At 39.6% G+C, this 21136-nt stretch overlaps 1 protein-coding gene across 2 annotated transcripts in view; it reads left to right on the top strand.

Moving 5' to 3' along the window:
- The window catches only part of TBX5 (T-box transcription factor 5), an 89655-nt gene that overhangs the window by 53563 nt on the left and 14956 nt on the right, over positions 1–21136 (top strand). For both annotated transcript variants that reach the window (XM_040351911.1, XM_040351912.1), the window contains one exon: positions 16410–16562. In XM_040351911.1, the coding sequence (XP_040207845.1) occupies positions 16410–16562 (153 nt within the window). The remainder of the gene's footprint in view (positions 1–16409; positions 16563–21136) is intronic.

Below are 21136 nucleotides of genomic sequence, written 5' to 3'. Positions count from 1 at the left end.
GGGAGCTAGAGAGCAGGAGATCTTGGGAGGAGCATCTAAATATTTTACTCAGTAGTAGGAAGCTCTGAGCACAGCCTTTACCTAAGCTCTGCATTTATTTATTCAAAATGGGCATAACCATATGTATTATAGTCTTACGCCTCGTACACAAGATCAGACTTCCATCAGACTTTTCCGTGGATTTTGGTCCGAAGGGCGTTGGCCATGAACTTGTTCTGCACAACATTTTCAACCAAACCACGTGGTTTTCAGCTCTTTACCACCACCCTTTGGGCAACTTCTGCTATTGTTGTCTGATGTTTAGCATTGGTTCCGAGAATGCATGTTTGTACTTCGGATTTTAGTTGGATGGACTTGCGTACACATGATCGGATAAACCGACGTAACAGATTTATTGCCAGACAATTGGTGAGCATGAACAGCCAACTTTTGTTGTCATTAATTCAGCCAACAATTGTCTGACAGAGCATACACATGGTCGGATTATCCGACACAACACGTCCGTCAGACAATTATGGCCATAAAATTGGATCGTGTGTACGGGCCTTTAGATTATTCAGCACAATTGTAGGGGTTGATTTACTGAAGGCAAATAGGCTTTTCACTTTGCAGAGGAGTTTTCCCTTAGCTTAGTGAATGATAGGCTCTGTTGCCTTCCATCATCCAATGTGCAATGTGCAAGTAAAAAAACTGTTTCTTTTCTTTTCCTTGCAGATGATTGGGTATTCTTTGCAAAGTGAAAATTCCCCTGCAAAGGGAACAGCCTATTTTCTGTTAGTAAATCAAGCCCACCGGCTTTAGTTAGTAAACCGCTGCATATTCATGACAAGTGCTTTGGGGGGACTGATTGCTTTAGTGTAGTAGATTTATTTATAGTTGATTATTTTTTACTACATAAATTAACAATCACATTCATTTTCCTGTTTTAATGTGATTGGTGAAGAATTTTCAACTCAAGCTGTGTCTTGGGTCACCTGTAGACACTATTGGTATCTACATGGCTGCAGCTGTCAGCACATATTGACAGCCTTCTAAAGGTTGGATATGAGTCAGACACAAGACATCTATGCTAAGGTGCAATCAGCACATGGAACGGTGCCATTGTGTATGGCCTCCTGCGGCCACCAGAGACTATTATGTCTTCCTGTGACAGAGTGCAGTCTAAGATCAGGTTATGGTGAAGAGAGTGAAGAGAGTGAAGAGAGTGCTCCCAGGTGTAAACAACTACATTAACATCAAAGCAGTGATTATAGTTTCTTAAGCAACATTTTCATAAGTAAACAGTCAATGCATCAAAAATTATCGTCAGTGCTTTTGAACATTATTTTACACTTTTAGGGAGATACTGTTGGATTAAAATGGAAAATATTTCAACATTTATTTTCCAGATCTGCCAGCCTATTCTTACTATTATGAAAGAGTCTGTTTCTTCCTCTTTCATTCTTCTTTCTAGAAATTGCCGCAGGAAGAACAAAATTCTATCAGTTAGAGCAGGAGGCTTTTTTCTCAATGAAGGAGCGCAGAACTGGGACCTGCAGTGGTGAAATCTCATCTGAGAGATACAAGAAGACAGAGTTTTTTTTTTTTATCTGGGAACACCTTGCTGTCTTACATATAGAAAGCCTGATGTACCAAAGTGTCAGTACTAAAGCCTCGTACACACGACCGAGAATCTCGTTGTAAATGAAACGTTGTTTTCCTTGACGAGTTCCTTGTTAGGCTTGTTGAGAATCTTGTCAAGCTTTCTTTGCATACACACTGTCAAGACAAAATCTCGTCGTTCTCAAACGTGGTGACGTACAACACGTACGACGGCGCTATAAAGGAGAAGTTCCATTAATTTGGCGCCACCCTTAGGGGCTGCTTTTGCTAATCTCGTGTTACCACATGTTAGTAAAAGTTTGGTGAGAGACGATTTGCGATTTTCAGTCTGTTACAGCGTGATGAATGTGCTATCTCCATTACGAACGCTACTTTTACCGAAGGTGCGCTCCCGTCTCATACTTTATTCTGAGCCTGCGCAGGTATTTAGCAGTCTAGAAGTTAGAAAATAAAGTCTTGTACACACGATCAGACATTTCCGTGGATTTTGGTCTGAAGGGCGTTGGCTGTGAACTTGTTCTGCTTACACATGGCACAACATTTTCAGCCAACATTCACCAAACCACATGGTTTTTCAGCTCTTACCATCACCCTTTGGGAAACTTCTGCTATTGTTGTCTGATTATTAGCATTGGTACCGAGCATGCATGTTTGCACTTTGGATTTTAGTTTGGCGGACTTGTGCACACGATCGGATAAAACGACGTGACAGATTTATTGTCCAACAGTTCGTAAGCATGAACAGCCAACTTTTGTTGTCGTTAATTCAGCCAATAATTGTCTGATGGAGCATACACACGGTCGGATTATCCAACACAAGGCCACAAGTTCATTGTTAGGGTTTACGTATACTTTAAACCAATAGTATAATGCATAACCAATCAATAATATCATCATATAAAGTTTGTCTTAATCAAAAAACGAATATTCAGATGTAACGTAAATGTATGTACTTGCTAAAGCAAGATTCTACACATGCTCATCTGAAATGTAGCAATCGACTGGGATAAAATAATTTGTACTACTCTTACTTTTTAACCAGAATACTGGCACGGCAGGGGGAAATTATACAAACACTTGCCACTTGTTGTTTTGCCAGAGCACATTCGTCTTCTTTGGAGTAGCCAACCTAAACCAAAGCCTCGTACTTACAGTTTACTACTTTTCACAAAAAAAGCTTTATTTTTCTTTTGCAGAATTCTTGGTTTTAAAACACTTTATATCCACTTTTTGCTGTACAGAGCACAAAGTTGAACATGTGGTGCATTTTGCATAATGTGTGCATAGTTTTTCTCTGAAATCTCACAGTTAAAAAAAAGAGGGAGAAAAAAAAAAAAAGGAAAGTTGGCAGGCAAGTATCCTGTTAAGCTGATCAAACACTTTAGATGATGGTTGGATATTAAGTTGTGATCTGAAGTCTTTATTACAGCTGTCATTCATCTATTTTAAAAGTATATATGTATAAAAAGGGACAAAAAAATTATGTAAAACAAATAGCATAATAAGTATATGTACAGTATGTATTAACAGGATGTATAATGCACAATATTGTGTGACTGCAATGCATTGTAAAAATTTAGGGAGAGGTGTAGGCTACAGCCGAAAAATCGTTATAATAAAAAAACAACAATCTTGAAAATAACTTGACGCACTACAGAGCATGTATAATTAGGTTTAAACTTACATCTCTTCAGTATATTGTAAAATTATGGACATGTAAAAAGGTAACGAGACAGCTGCGTATATACAGCGTCTTGGCAAAGCTTAGCATAGTATTTTTTTTTGTCTTTTTTTTTTCTGTAATTGAGTATTTTAAGTTGTTTATTCTGGTTTTATGACTTTAGAAAATTTCAAACATGCTCTTGAAAAATGGTGACTATTCATGTGCCACATCTAACATTTGCTCCCACTTAGCTAGTATAAAAACTAGACTGATCATTCAGACATCAAAAAAAGTATTATGTCACTTGGCTGTGGTATTACTTTACTAGCAAACATAAAAGAAAAAGTTCTCAAATGCATTTTATCTAGCCATGTGATAGCTAAGTTTATGTTAAAGGACAACTCCAACCACACAGCCAATGCAATGATAAAACACATTTTACTTGCCATGAGATTTGCTAAGTAATGCACTTTGTTGGAAACCTGCATAGATCCCAACTGTCCCTGATTTCAATGGACTGTCCCTCTGTCCCTCTTTTCCCCTCACTTGTCCCTCATTTTGGGCTTATCTATATAGTTGTATACAAAATGCACTTTTTATCTTTTAAAAAGTGTTTCCCAGTGCTAAACCTTTCATCCAAATTCTAAATGGCTGCATTTGTAAATTTTAAAAGCCAATATAAAGGAAGAGTTGTGGTTAAAAAAAAGCCCTTGTGGCTTTAATTAACATTTTTGGGGGGTTAATTCTCCTTTAAGGGGGTGTGGCAGGAGGCTTGTCCTATGCCTACATACGTTTGCTAGTAAACAAAAAAGAAGACAACTCCCCCTAGGTGGAAAAGGTTTATTAAAGGCAGGCATACACAATGGTACTTGGTGATAGTACACGTCACAAGCGTCCAATGTACATATAAAAGACAAATATACAAAAAAACAAACGTTAAAACAGCACATGCCACACTGGGTGTGTCACCTAGACAAAAAAACTCTCCTATTGGATGATGGATGAATGCCCGATGCGTTTCTGGAAGTAGACCGTCATCAGGGGCCATACATGAAGAGTAATGCAGTAGTGGTTCTTCCTTTCAAATGAACCAAGTCATCTCGTGGGTATAGACCCTCCTTGGCTGCCTATATCTATACCAGTAAGGTGTGCGTCTGAGTGTTCCTCAGTCCCTGATGGACGGGGGTAGGTGAGCCCAGGTACCTCTGGTATAATGATCCCAGATCACGTCCTGCCCACGTCCCAGTCTAAAGTCCCCTGGAACACTAACGGAGTCTAAAATAGACCCAAACAATCTTCAAACTCACAGCAGCAGGGTGAGAAGATAGCGTTTACCCTAGTGTATAGGTGCCTACGTTTGCTAGTAGGTGTCCCTCATTCCCACCTCAAAATGTTGGGAGGTATGCACTTGTGATTCACCTACCTCTACTGTGCTCGATAACCGCATATAAATAAAACAATGACTGTACTGTAGTTCTGTAGACTTCATGCCATTGCTCCACCTCTTGGTTGCTTTAAAGGGTCACTAAAGGAATTTTTTTTTTAGTTAAATAGCTTCCTTTACCTTACTGCAGTCCTGGTTTCATGTCCTCATTGTTCGTTTTTGCTCTAATCCTTCTCTGTTCTGAACACTTACTGGTTGTCTGTTTCCTGATGAAAAAAGTCATGGGAGCTTTCTCTCTGTGGTCACTAATCAAGGAGGTGTGATTACTGTGTGTCTAAAACCCCTCAACACCAATCAGTTTCATTTTACAAACCATCACTGCCCTGTATTGGCTCTGTGTCTCCGTACATCACAGAGCAGAAAAAAGCATGCAAAAACGAAACTGAAACTGTAGGTACATTATATGATTGATTTTTATCTATTTTTAATAATTTTTAAAAGGAATCAGTTAACTATTATGTCTCTATACCCTGTAAACAGTCATTTCAGCAAAACAAATAAATTTCCTTTACAACTCCTTTAAGGACAAACATTGCTGGCACCCATCTGATCTCTTTCACCTATATAAACACACCTATGTAGTTTAGTTTCTTGCTCGTCAGATTTCAGTCCAGGCATTGTCTTTGCATTTTGCATGACTGATTTAGACTTTTAGCAGTTGAACTGACACTAAACAATATCCTTATTCTCCAAAAATAACTCCCACATATCTACTACTGTATGTCCCCATAATCTACTTTTCATGAAATCATGTCTAATGCCGCGTACACACGATTAGTTTGTCTGATGAAAATGGTCTGATGGACTTTTTTCATCAGACGAACCGATCGTGTGTGGGCCCCATCAGTTTTTTTCCCATCGGTGAAAAAACTTAGAACCTGTTTTAAAATTATCTGATGGTTAAAAAAACGATCGTCTGTGGGGAAATCCATCGGTTAAAAATCAACGCATGCTCAGAATCAAGTCGACGCATGCCCAGAAGCATTGAACTTAATTTTTCTCAGCATGTCGTTGTGTTTTACGTCAGGCGTTCTGACACAATAGTTTTTTTAACCGATGGTGTGTAGGCAAGACTGATGAAAGTCAGCTTTATCGGATATCTGATGAAAAAATCCATCAGACCGTTTTCATCAGATGAACCGATCGTGTGTACAGGGCAATACTGTTATTTGCTTCCTCCGTATAACGTCTTCAGTGAGTTCCAAAATCTCTCCTTTCCCCCCCTCTTTGTTTGGAACAAGCAAATTTGTTCCGGTCACGTGCATTACTCTATGTCCCATAGTCCATAATCCCTAGTCTTTCTCAGGAAGGAGCAAGAGAGAATGGCTATATTTCTACATGGAGACAATGGAGAACACAAGTAGCCACTCTCTAACACAGGAATCTTCAAACTACGGCTCTCCAGCTGTTGCGTAACTACACATCCCATGAGGCATTGTAAAACTCTGACATTCACAGACATGACAAGGCCTGATGGGAATTGTAGTTTCTGAACAACTGAAGGGTCGTAGTTTGAAGACCCATGCTCTAACAGGAAATCAGATTATAGTATATTAAAAAATTAGAGGAGTCTGAGAGCAATAGAAGGTACTTTTTGAGAATATTGTACTTGAATATGTTTTTTTAACTAGAATGTAGCATCACTTTAAAGCAGAACCTCACCCCAAGGCAGGCCCGAATACATGGGTCGAATTTTGAAAGAATTTTCTTTTGAAAATCTTTTTTTTTTTTCTTTTAAATATCTTATCTAAGAATTTTCGTTCATATTTCGCACCATTAGTGGGCTGCAGCAACAGACGATTTTCGTGCGGCCATTGAATTTTAATAATCGGACATGTTGGCAATTTTTTGAAAAACAAACTATTTTCTAATCAATGATGGGAGAATCGCGTGAGAAATATAATCGAAAAAAGAAATACGCATGTGCAAGAAAAGAAAATTCCCTGAAAGAAAAGAAGATTTCCAGACACAAAAATTATTTTCTGTAGCAACATGAGGTGAAACTGAAGGCTTGGTGGGTCAAGTTTCGAAATCAATGGTGGCACCATCGGATCACAAAACGCACAAATGTTCTGATTTTAAAAAAGAAAATGATTTCGAAATTCGACCATGTATGGCCAGCATAAGAGGGAAGATCTGCTTTATGCCCCACTCCTCTTCTATATTTGGCACTTTTTTTTTGGGGGGGGGGTTGACAGGTACCCGCTCCCACTTCTGGTCGGATCACTTGAAATTCTTCTTTTCCCTCCCTCCCCTGCCCACAACCTTCTGGGGCACGTCACAGGTCCCAGAAGGCTGCAAGGCCATTTACATGCGCAGTGGGCGGCTGGTTATGCAGCTGGAAACAATCACAGCTGGCTGCCCACAGTGCACATGCCGGCATCTGGGATCCAAAGACTGGCGAAGAACTGGTTTGGGTGGGGATGATGCTGGATCCCTGGACTGGTGAGTGTCCTTTTATGAAAAGTCAGCAGTTAGGTCAGCAAACAGGGCAAAGAATCGCTGTGAAGTGGTTGTGATGTCTGAAGGTTTTTTACCTTCATCAATTCTATGCCCGATCTCCATCCAGAGATTTTCACGAGAGCCAAAACTCTCCCGGGTCTCTCACGTCTCATTGACTGAGATGCAGAAGCAGGAAACATTGGGTCCTGGTGCTGTCAATCACAGCTAGTGAGGCAGGAGCATGGGGAAGGGCTGAGCCGCACTCTCTGTGCCCTATGGACAGAAAGCGCTGGCTTGGGAATGAGGATGCAAAAGTGCCCCCATAGAAAACGCTGTGCTATGAGGGTACACAGAGTGCAGGCTGGGGGACCCGAGAAGAGGCTGCTCTGTGTAAAACCATTGCACAGAGCAGGTAAGTATAAAAATGCTTGTTTTTTTTCTCTTTACAAATTCTTAACAAAGTATAACATTTCAAATAATGACACTAACTGAACAGAAAAAAATGATTATTTGTTAATAAATAATTTAGTTGTCAATGGGATGATTTGTAGATTTGTGTATTACCAGTCCCAATTTCCTGATATTGTTCAGCAAAAAAAATCAGTCTGATGTGAACTATACTCTATGGCCGCTATAGAGCGAGTAAATGAAGCAGTAAAATATATTGATAATAGATGAAAGGAGAGAAGCTATAAAGGAACAGTTTAACGTAGCGTATAGATTCTTGCAGTTTAGTGGTGGGAGGTGAGGCTGAAGACTGGGGGTGGGGTATAAGCAAAGGGCAACAGCCGTGCCCCTACTGTGAGAAGAGACTATGGAGTATGGTAGAATACCCCCCGAGTGCAAAAGTGCAGCAGTAGCCTCTCAATTAGAGTCACTGTAATGAAATTAAAACCCATTAGATCATTCACCGCTGAGGCCTGCAAGTTACCTACATGTCAAAGGAATTTGGTTAAGCCACTGGGATGAGAGGAGCCTTGTGAATTAGGATGTCTCCCTTGTTGAAGGGGTTGGCGAGACCTGCCTGCTATTGACGCCAGCTCCTCTAGCAGGCAAAATACATAGCTTTCGAATTTAAATGAAAAGCACTATTTTCTCTCTCAAACATGTACTTGATGTGTGCATAGACATATATTTGGGGAATACAGTCTGCACCACTTCCTAGTGCAAGGGCAATGGTTTCACTTCCCTATTTTCAAACCTGTTCTTTCTACTGTTATCACCGGTAAACTCAAAGGGAGCAATATACTCAATCAGAATTCCTAAATGAAAAATATATTTACAGCGGAACCTTAGATTACGAGCATAATCTGTTCCAGGAGAATGCTTGTAATTCAAAGCACTCGAATATCAAAGCGACTTCTATTGCACGCAATACCGCATGTGGCCAGAGGTGGGGGGTGTCGGAGAGACACTGATAGAAATCATAAGACTGCTTTATACTGCTGATGAGAAAAGGTATTTAGCAGTTTATATTTACTAAAATAATTGCACTTGTTCTGTGTACTGTGAGAGACCAGATATAGTAAATGCAGGGTCCTGGGTTTAGTAACAGTAAGGACCATAAATGTAATTCTTAACAAAAATGAAGTAGGTAAACTGGCCATACAGGTATTTGTTTGCTACCTGAACCAAGCCTAAAGGTGGACTTGGAAATTTATATCTGCCAATATTATCTGATTTAGCAATTACAATTTTTAAAAGCAGATGTGAAAAAAATGCTATAAGAATGCTTTCAGAAATAGAAGTGTTAATAGTTTTGTTTTTATCAACTAACCAAATGGAAAATAAATGAACAGAAGAAAAATCCAAATCAAATCAATATTTGGTGTGACCACCCTTTGACTTCAAACAGCATCAATTCTTCTAGGTACACTTGCACACAGTTCTTGAAGGAACTCGGCAGGTAGGTTGTTCCAAACATCTTGGAGAACTAACCACAGATCTTCTGTGGATATAGGCTGCCTCAAATCCTTCTGTCTCCTCATTTAATCCCAGACAGACTAAATGTTGAGATCAGGGCTCTGTGGGGGCCAAACCATCTTTTCCAGGACTCCATGTTCTTCTTTATGCTGAGGATAATTCTTAATGGCTGTATGCTTGGTGTCATTGTCCTGCTGCAAAATACACTTGGGGCCAATCACACAGCTCCCTGATGGTAAGACATAATGGATACATATCTGCCTGTATTTCTCAGCATTGAGGGCATCGTTGATCCTTCCTGACTAAATCTACAGCTTGATTTGCAGAAATTCTGCCCCAAACTTGTATGGAACCTCCACCATGCTTCACTATTACCTGAGGACATTCACTTCCCTGGACAGTAGATGGGTATATCTGTGTCCCACTAGTTTCTGACAGTTCTTTGCTGATGGAACTGCTGGACATCTTCCGATTTCTAGGGGAAGTAAGCATGATTTGTCTTTCATCTGCATTAAGTTTGCTTGACCGACCACTGCGTCTACAGTCCACAACGTTGTCCGTTTCTTTGTGCTTATTCAAAAGAGCCTTCTTTGACATTTTTACCTAAGATAGACCTTACTGATGTAGTATAACTACCCTGTGTCTGTGTAACAGAATGCAGTAAGGTAAAAAAAAAAAAAACTTCTATCTTTACAACCACTTTAAGCCAGCCATAGACAAATCAAAATCCAACTTGTTCATCAAGAACTGGCCAAATTTCTGTCAGTCAATGGGCAGGCTGGTTGTACTGAAGTTGTTCCAGTGATCAACTTCAGTACAACCACAATATTTTTTGTGTTGCCCTATCACTGCAGATAGGTATAGAAGCTGGCAGTGATCATTGTATTCTGCCAGTGGGGAATGCTGGCAGAGCACAATAGCACTTTGGGAGGGATTCCCTTATTAATAAAACTGTGTTTTATGGGGTAATCAGGCAATTTTCTTTCCTTCAACCCGTGGTTGAAGGAAAATAAATTGCATAATGTATGTCATAATGCATAATGTATGTCCTGCCTAAAGTCTGGTACACACTACTACACTACCCTGCGGGTTGCATAAAAAAAACCTGGTCAGAGCCACTGTACTTTTTTATCCAACATTAGCACAGCAATCTCCCCCGCTGAGCTGTTATGTTCTCTCAGGGCGACGAGCCCCCCGCCAGAACACTCCGATCAGCGCTCGCTGCCATTGGCTGAGAGCGCTGATCGGGAGTCAGACCGCTGCTGTTTTTCCAGCAGGTTCATCCGACAGAAGTCGGCCAAATGGCCAGTTTCTGACAGGCAGACCGAAATACACATGGGCTGAACGTTGGCTGTTTCTTTTATTTTATTTTATATTTGGCCCGTGTGTACCCAGCTTTAGACTTCAGCTGATGTCTGACTTTGGCTGCATAAGCAGTGGCAGTTCCAATACTATATTTCCAATAAAAGCTCTGTCATATCTATAGTCTGCAACTTGCAGCTCCAGAATGATCGAAATTAATTGCAATTTCCAAAGCTGTCATTGCTCATTTTCATTCAACATGTTTATGAAGAAAACTATGCAACCATTATTATATTTATCAAATTATTGTAGATAACATTTATTTAAGTTAAAAGAAAAATGAGGGGGAGATACCACTCCCTCTAAGGTGATGGGATTTTACTTGGATGTGTATACGTCTGTTATCAAGGTGAGCACATTAAGAATAACAAAGTTAAGAAAATATAAGAATTTTATTAAAAATATCAGATAAAAATCACATAGTGATGTAAATAGGACCATGAATTGATACTTAATACAAGTAGTTGAAAAGATGCTTTGGATATGCAGAGAATGCCAACATGTTTTGCAGATTCCTGCCTCTTCAAGGCAGTTCCGCATGTATTGGTCTGTTCCTAGAAAGCATCCAACACAATACATATATATGTATTTAAGTTAGGAGAGAAGAGTCAAATTATAAAACCTGTTTAATTCCAATGAGGCAGGGGTGACAACTTACTTGCCTAATGGGGAAGAGTAAGTTCCACATGAACCTTTTTAATGACAGCTCCACTGTTTTGGAAACAGTGTGGGGCAGGAGAAACCAATGCCTGTCCTGGCTTGTCAAAACCAGCTCAAGATTTGCCTTGTGCTATAAGCCGCTATTAATCAGAAAAAGGAAAATATTTTTTTTGGGGGGGTAAAATAGAACTAAATCCTGCATAGAGACATGCTGAGTAAGCATTTTCAGCCTATAAGAGAAGTGCATGAAAATGCTACTTTTTGCAGGATCACTAGGTATAATTACAGACACTGCAATCCTTAAGAAGAAAATTAAATATAGTCATCATTGTAATGGAGAGAAATCAATCATTCTTTGAAATTTCAATTTTGGGTTTAGATAAGCTTTAATAAGTAAAGATGAACAGAATATGATATGTATAGAAGATCAAACGGAACCTCTGAGCCCACCAGATCCTATGCGATGCTAGCTAATTTATGCACCATATACAGGACAATGATTACTATGCACAGCTGGTCACCCTTAAAGTTCATAGTGTTTCCAAAAGGGCCAATATGGTTTAGTACAAGAATTAAAAATCTTCTCAGGCCAGGGTGTGCAGAAAAATTCTTAAGTATGTCTCCTGAAAAAGTGCAGTGAGAGTTAACACCCACTATATTTTGAAGCCTGTAAAATCTTCCTTATTTTTTACTTCATAGAACTGCCTGAATCAGATGGTATGATGCCTAACTTGTGTGCCTGCCTTAGAAAGCTGGCTCCTGGCCCCTTAAAATGGTTATTCTTCCAGGTTCTGTAAAGTTTATAGATTTTCCTATTCGGGAATGGAAATCTTTACAGTCTAAATCAGACTGTTAGATGACACCACTTAACCCTTCAAGGGTGGAAGGTGAGATGTAAAAAAAAATCTTTAAAGTTGAGTGAGATTTATACAGTAAAATAAATACTTAAAATTACATTTGTTGGAAAAAAAAAAACATTACATTTGTAGTGTTATATAAAAAAAAGAGCTACACATGTATTTTAATGTGCAGAAAACACTAAATTGTTTACGCTTTCTTGGTGATTGTTCGGCTGTCACGGATGCACACGTTCGGTTTTTTAAATTTGAATTCCCTCATAAATCTGACAAAAATATATATTTTCTGCACTCTTTAGTAACACAATTTCTACATGTTCACACACAGACAGTGGAAGTGTCATTATCATGAAATGTTTACTAGCTAGAAGAGATATGCTTCACTTTTCACACTGAATGGGTGAGGCATTTGTGTATATGAAGAGCACAATTAATGATGAGGATATCATGGGTAGTATAGGTAGTATAGGCCTTCTATGTCACCAGTGGTAGGCGTGGGCTTCCTTGAGCTGTGATGTTTAAAGAATAACTACTTCCACCAGGAACCTCTACACAGAGCATTATAGAATACATTTCTTAGATCATGGGTCTCCAGATTACCCCATTGGACACTTAAGGTCAAAGACCAAATTTAGAGGAATCTGAAGAAACAAGGATCGAGACAGGTAGCATTTGGCCAATAGTACAATGAAGGTTGAGGCTGGAGGCATAAAGTACCAAATGGTTAATCAAAAGTCAGGTTGGGTTGGGCAGATCAAATACCAAACTTGCCAGGAATCAGAGTGAACCTTTTTTCTCAAGCACTGCTCCTGTGCCCAGTCAGCCTGTTATCGAGGACTTGGTTTTTAAAACAGCTTCATTTTAGCATACTACATAAAGCCCAAACTTACTCTACAAATATTATAATATTTTAAAGCAGCAGTTGTTTACCTTCTTTCACGTGGGCCTCGTTTGATACTCCTGATGATACCTAAGGCCTTATTTCTTGTAAGCAATGGTCGAAAACTAAAAGTATTCCTAAATGGATTAAAAAATGTATATTCTATGCACATTTTATATTAATTTCAAATGAAAATATATTGGTAAGAAACCCATTCGGCTGTTTCAATGTATGACAGCAAGTTTTAGCTGGTCAGTCATATGTGGTGCCCTACATTGGGCAGTTGGTTACAAATCAGTCATCTGTAAGGCAGTTGTTTAAAGTTCTCTTGAATCCTGCCTTGTCCGTGGCCTCCTCTTGTTTTTCTAGACTAGTCTATTGTTCACTCACAGTACCCTATCTGACCAGCTGGTTTGACTCTGACCTTTCTTTGTCTGATTCTCTGTCTGCTCTGGTCTGACCTCTGCATGTTTGAACTGTCTTTACTTATCATCTCTGTTTAGATGCCATAAGCTGGCACTTAGGAACCTTGGGGCACTCAAGTATCAGGCAAGAACATAATGCTTTTTCAAAAGGTGGCTGCCAAAAAGTGCTGTAGTAGCAGTCAATGAATCTTACATTGGATCTTACTGTAAAATGCACATGCATTTCAACAGAAACATTGAAAACATGTAAAATGCCCAAGAAGAACTTTCTGTTTACTTTGTATATTCCCATTCTGTCCTCTGTGTACATTTTACCCTAATTCACTGATGGCAAACCTTGGCACCCCAGATGTTTTGGAACTACATTTCCCAGGATGCTCATGCACTCTGCAGTGTAGTTGACAATCATGGAAAATGTAGTTCCAAAACATCTGGGGTGCCAAGGTTCGCCATCACTGCCCTAGTTGGTCCACACCAATGCCTACCTACTCTGTATATCCACCCTCTATCCATTTGGGTCAACTACTGTCCAAAATGGTGCATACTCTGTCCTCACTGTTTGTGTTAACCTACATGCTGTCTTTGCAACCCTTTCATAAACATGCAAGCATTCCACTACATTCGCACTCAGATACTGAGATGTTGGAAGACAAAAACTAATGCCACCAGCTCAGTCAACTAGTCAGGGTTCTCTGGGAGTCCACTGTGGTTGTCTGTGGACAATGAATGCATTCTACAAGGGCAGCAGCATGCCTCACCAGGGAGCTGTGTCCCATAGTTTCAGAATAGCTGTATATAAAGGGACTGAATTACTAAAGAAGTTGAACATCTTTACTGAAAAAAATGTGCTTATATCTATTTTAATTATGCAGTCATGTGAAAAACATGCACACATGGTTGAGTATATAAAGCAAACAGAAATGTGCTTTTCACATGACTGGATAATTGAAGTGACTGTTTTCACATTTTTTTTGTTCAGTTAAGATTCTGAACTTCTTTAGTAAATCAGTTCATAGTATCATAATCACTCACAAAAGTATTATATTGTAAAGCTGGGCTAGCTTTTTTCCTTCAACAATGAGCTGGTCGAAAGCAAAAACCCAAAAAACTTCTAGATTCATGCATCCACACAAGCAAGGTGGATGTATGAATCCTTCCCACTGGGCTTTTTATTTATTCTGACCGTGGGGGCTCCTCTGCTGTTTTAATATATATTGATCAGTTTCTGCAGCCATTGACTGCAGACTGTTGATTGAAGATGTTTTTTAGCGAGACTGTTCAAGAGCAGCCAAACTAAGGAATGGGTCTGTCAAAGAGGGAGGGCCACACACAGATCGAAATGTGTCTCATTCCAGCTGAATCAGCTACATTTCAACCTGTTTGTGCACAGTTTAAGGCAATGGAATAAACAAATGTGCAATAAGCAGTTAATATCTATCCCGAATCCTTATTACCTATGTTGGTTCTTTATGCTTGTAAATGCTTTTGAAATTATTTAATTTGCACAACAGGACTATTGTCAAGGGAATTTTTTTTATAGAATCCTACGAAAAAGGACTGCACAATTTAGGTCTATGTAAGGGACATGTCAGTGGATGAATGCTTGGCTTAAAGCCCAACTCCAGCCAAAATATTTTTTCTTGTTTTGGATAGACTTCCAAAAAAGTATATACTCCTGATAAATTTGTATTGCAGTTCATGATCCCGTTAAGGAGATTTTACCTCACTTCCTGCCCCTGTGTCAGCAGAAGAAAACATTAGGGGAGCAGTCATTACTGGAACAGGAAGTCTAAGACAGCAATAATAGTCTGAGAAAGGTTTTAACCTTTTCAAATTGTGTTGAATTTTTTTTATTATGTTGCAGTCCATGTCCTAGCTGCAGATATTTCTCATCACTTCCTTCCCCAATAGGATGTGAGAGGACAAATTTACCCAATGGAGATGCAGACTACAATAAAAATGTGATATGTCTATGCCTGTCCAAAGCTAAAAACAAGTAAAACCAGGGTTTTTGCTTATGTTAGGCTTTGAGGATACCCAGGAAGCCGATGTGGGCAAAAAATTGGATCTAATTGCATAGTAATACAGTAATATTATCACTGTGTCATGTGCTAGAGGGCTTCTGCCCTCATGCCAGTAATTGTACTTATGGTGAATCATTCTGTTGACATGCCATTCACTGCAAAAATACTGCTGTGGCCCATTAACTAGAGTCATTTCCGCCACTGGCTAAATCCCAGAATTATCGTGTATATGACGTTAGTCACTGTGCATATGCAAAGACTGCTTGTTGTCCAAAGAAGCCTCAGGGAAAATAACATGTATTTCTGTTCCTTTTTCATAAGCAGGTGCAGGACGTATCTAAAAGCAGCTCTCTATTCCATATGCATGCTGTTTAGCCTAGGTTCCCCTCTTGATCCGTCTGGGACAAATTTTAATTAATGCTGTGGGGTCATACCATCATATGTGCATATTAAAACACGCCACACTGCTTGCTTACTTAAAGTTGAAGTCTACTTTAGATGAGAAATAAAACAATGCCATAATATAAATTTCAGGGATTTTTGGGGAAATTAGTTTACCTACCGTGATCAAATGTTCAGTCCTTGTGTTGAATAAAGAGAAATACAGCAGTGAGCCAATCACAGTAGCAAGAAATGATGGTGGGGTTGATCTACTAAAACGATAGAGAACAAAATCAGCTTCTGACTTCAGTTTGTTCAATTAAGCTTTGACAAAAAACATGGAAGCAGGTTGCTTTCCAGAGCTGCACCTGATTTTGCACTCTCCAGTTTTAGTAAATCAGCCGCAGTGTTCCTATGGTTGTAAGTCAGCAATAAAATCTATATTGCCATTTCAGAAAATCACAGCTGACCGTAGAATGTAAAGGTAATTTTTAACAAGCCTGCATAACAAAATGGCTTCTTTTTGCAGTTATATACATTACATGTTCTTGTTAATTGGAGTTCTACTTTAAATATCATATCAGAAAGTCTTATTCATAAAATAAAGCTAATATTTCTTCAAGTGGTTATGCCTGAGCAAGGCACTTAAAACCGACATTCAGTAGCACCTTTTTATATGATATTTAAAATCAGTTTGTAGTTTTTTTGTACCTGAAATTTCTTTCTGTCCTGGCTGTTTTTTGTAGATCATCCTGAATTCCATGCACAAATATCAGCCTCGGCTCCACATAGTTAAAGCAGATGAAAATAATGGATTTGGGTCCAAGAACACTGCTTTCTGTACACATGTCTTCCCGGAAACAGCATTTATAGCAGTCACTTCCTACCAGAACCACAAGGTAAAGGATAAAATGTTTAAACCTACACCATGAAAGTACGACTGACCACTGACAGTAAGATAATGATTGTCTATACACTATTATTTTCACAGTCTATTTAAACCAACCCAGCTTAGATAGTTGTTGGTGAAATGAACTAAAAAGACCAATGAAAATGGTATTATATGAGTCTGTATGTGACCCTTATGAGCTAAAGGAAATACAATTATAGGGATTTGACAAATCCCCATGCCAGCGCGTTATAATGTGATCTTTTTTTTTTTTTTTTTGCTGGAGTTGGGCTATAAGCTGAATTTATATAAAAAAAAATACATACCAATCCAGTGCTTATCTATGATAGTTAAATTGTTATTTTTCAATTTAAAAAAAATATGAAACTGTCAAACTGTAACACTTACAAACTAGTCTGGCTAAACAGCAAGTAAAGAGTTAATGAAGCAGGCATATAAAACCACCCTTCCATACTTGCCAAGTCTTTCTCCAGCTTATGCACATTTTACAGTTTTATGGAGAGCAGGGAAGCCAACCAGTTTTTTTTTCTGTAACATCTGTATACTGTATACATAAAGCAAAGAATTTGCCCATATGGAGAAATCTTTAGATAAAAAATACACCCTGATCCTTGGAAAGAATGGCATCTGCTCAGTTTCAATATAGGTAGGAGAGATATATATAGTACTGCTTGACCTTATTTGCAGTTAATATATCTTTCAAACTCCGTTTAGTCTTTTACCCTGAAGTGTGCATGTGTGTGGAAATATGTCTGCAAATAAAGACTAGATGCGCTCATTTTCTTCCATTTGAGTGCTTCTGCTACCAATATATCCTGGGAAACAAAATTAGAACATAAATGTTTTACAATGATTTGGATTTAAGGTCGGTGTATGCAGTCAAACTGAACCAGGGCCAGATCTAGCCCGTCTGATCTGGGGGTGAAAAGTATCAGCACACTTTTATGTTATCCTTGTAGTTAGGTGCACCACAGTGGTTGGGTTGGCCTTCAGGGCCTCATATAGGTTCCGCTTTGCTGATGCCACTGGTCCTGGGGGGGCAAGAACAAAATATGGGGGGGCACAGCCAACTCCAGCACTCCCCTAGATCCAAACCTGAACTGAACCCTAGGTGAAAAACACCATTAGTTATAATTAAGGGGAATGCCAAGAAAAAAAGCACCAGGGTAGACATAAGGTCCAGTGCTGTCACAACTACCAGTGCCCTTGAACGACAGGGATCAGGCCCCTGCTTGGGGAGGTAGCAACTTTTCCCAACTGATTCTGTAACTGAAAAGATTACTCTGAGGAGAAGGAATACTGAGGATCAACATTATCCAAGAATACAGAATTTCCCAGAGGAGGAGAATACCCTTGTAGGGAACAACTCCCAAAGTCAATTCCTACTGGACAGGATAAGGGCCTACCATAATGCAGAGGACCAAGTGAGTATTAATGAATTTCTCTAACCTTTCTGCAGATCTCCTGCACTGCTAAAGACAGTGTTAAGAGTGGGTCCAGAAAGTTGATGTCCCTGAAAGACTAGTCAGCTGTTCTCATAGCTTCCCACGCACATAGTAAACAGAAAATGTAGCGCTAACAAACTCAAAAATATATGATACCATGTGAGGTAGCACCCTATGTAATATAAGTGCATATATGTGAACCACTGACATGAATGAAGTAGTTCAAACAGTGCTAAATGTGAAAGAAAAGGTTGTAGAATCTATGTTTTAAAGTTGAATAAACATCAATTGGGTAATTGGTGCAGAGAAACCGGTATACAAGTTGTCTGTAGAACTCTATGATGATCACAATCACATCAAGGTATGGAGTGGATATAAACATGCTTACCAGATGGGTTGGACTCTAATACTGTACAGCAAAGAGTCAGCCGGACATTGTGGTCTTTGGAAACCGGGACCACTGAAACCGGAATGGAACCATAAGCGGGACTGGAACTCCAAATAACATGGACAACAGGAACCAGCTGTGCTTGAATGGTATATTGCGTCAATACCACAAACTCTGAATACGATCTTTGGACCATCAGTCAGGAGGTGCAGGCATATGACGTTGCTAAAGCTCCAAAGAAGACATAGGGTGGATGACATAAAATGGAAAAAGGAACTCCAATGGTGCAGGTCAATTAAAACCAGAAAAGGTTTATTTTGTAAAAGTCATAAACAAAATATAACAAAGATAAAAAGTGATCACGTACAAAAATAGCAATGTGGGGTGCTCAATGGCAATATCCGACGCGTTTCGGCTAAGTAAGCCTTCAACAGGCTTACTTAGCCTTACTTAGCCAAAACGCGTCAGGTATTGCCATTGAGCACCCCACATTGCTATTTTTGTACATGATCACTTTTTATCTTTGTCATATTTTGTTTATGACTTTTACAAAATAAACCTTTTCTGGTTTTAATTGACCTGCACCATTGGAGTTCCTTTTTCCATTTTATGTCATCCACCCTATGGCTTCTTTGGAGCTTTAGCAATGTCCTATACCTGCACCTCCTGACTGATGGTCCAAGGATCGTATTAGGAGTTTGTGGTATTGACGCAATATACCATTCAAGCACAGTTGGTTCCTGTTGTCCATGTTATTTGGAGTTCCAGTCCCGCTTATGGTTCCATTCCGGTTTCAGTGGTCCCGGTTTCCAAAGACCACAATGCCTGGCCGACTCTTTGCTGTACATTATTAGAGTCCAACCCATCTGGTAAGCGTGTTTATATCCACTCCATACCTTGATGTGATTGTAATCATCATAGAGTTCTACAGACAACTTGTATACCTGTTGTATCCCAATCATTGGACAGCAGCTCACCTGTTTCTCTGCACCAATTACCCAATTGATGTTTATTCAACTTTAAAACATAGATTCTACAACCTTTTCTTTCACATTAAGCACTGTTTGAACTACTTCATTCATGTCAGTGGTTCACATATATGCACTTATATTACGTAGGGTGCCACCTCACATGGTATCATATATTTTTGAGTTTGTTAGCGCTACATTTTCTGTTTACTATTTTGCTGGCTTTGTTTGTTTGTATGTAGCAGCTTGGCACTCATTTTTTTGAATCAGCGCAGTTTTTTCTTTATTTTATTCCCACGCACATAGCTTAGTGCCCTACGCATTTGTACAACACATCAGTTCTATGCAGGACACAAGTTCAGAGGCTTGTAATAGATTGTCACAGCTAAAGCACAAGGCTGTAGAAACCTGCTCCAGCTACTCTAAAATGATCTCACCTACCACAGCAATTGAAGGATTGTCTTGACATGGTTTAACAGATCAGAGTTACTGCCAACAGGGCAAAGGGCCAAACCAGTTACCTCAAACTGGAATCTAGGGAGGGAATTCTATCAGCGAAGTCATCTGAAAAGTGATTCATGTTTGGAGGCATTTGACAGGCAACAGGTTGCCTCCTCACTGCCAGTTTTAACCCCCTAAATTCAGCATTACTGCCGCAACAGCATGCACTTCAAGTGGATGTGGGGCTGTTGCAGTGCAGTCCATTCACCTGGGGTTATACTTCCAGTCGCAGCCTCTGTAGCTAAAGGGGGAGCTGTTGGGGTGGTAAAACGTGGCTCAACCATGTGGTTTTACCACCCCCCAACCTTACATGTGAATGAGCCTTTGGTTCACATCTGTGCAGTTTTGTGTAGGGCAGCCTTTTCATCTTAATGGGCTGCCATATACAAAGAAGTGATTTTGCGTTCATTTCCAGACACACAGTAATGTGAACCAAACCTTAGACTGGGGTGCCTGGAGACTGAAAATACTTTTCAAGGGTGCCGTGACTGGAAAAAAAGTTAAGAAACACTGCTTTACACTGAATGGCACTAAGTAGAAAATGGAGCACTGGGTGACACTAGTGGCTGTGCCACAGCACTGGACCTGAGGCTATTTGAGGCTGACTAACACAGTACACAAAGGTCTGTAAAGCACCACAATGCACAGCCCATTCACTGCAATCCTCTGGTCCAGAAATGTCTGGGGGCTGCCTCTAAAGCACTAGCTGAGGGAAAGGTGTCCTAACTCCTGTTTGCCAATGAACATTATGTAGGAAGCACCATATACATGAGTGTGAAACCTACGTGCTTGATCTATCCTTGAATTACAAGGCTAATAGAATTACAAAACATTCTGTTGCCTGTAGTGCAGCTTCCAGTCTAGTAATATTCCCCAATACACCAGTATACTTAAGAAAGGTACATGCACTGTACTTCGATCTCCCACATAGTTGTTTTTTCAAAGAAATCACATCACCCATCTGAGCTCCTCCTTTGAAGGAAGAGGCTCAGTTGGGTGATGTGACTTCTTTGAAATAAAAAATAGCTTAAAGAATATCAGAGTGTGGTGCATGTATCTTTAGAGTATATTGACTTGTAAGAAAGAACCTGAACAGAGATAACACCCGGAGTTTGAGAGACACTATTGCAAAAACCTAGATCTGAAGCGCCGTTCATACTTTCACGTAGCGGGAACAGACGAGGTGCCTCCAAAGTGAGGAAGTCCCTGGTTGTCACCAGGGTCACCAGAACTAGTATCCCCATTGGAAGATTTACCATCT

This window comes from Rana temporaria, chromosome 1, assembly GCF_905171775.1.
Source record: "Rana temporaria chromosome 1, aRanTem1.1, whole genome shotgun sequence".
NCBI lineage: Eukaryota > Metazoa > Chordata > Amphibia > Anura > Ranidae > Rana > Rana temporaria.
This window is presented reverse-complemented; position numbering and strand designations above follow the sequence as displayed.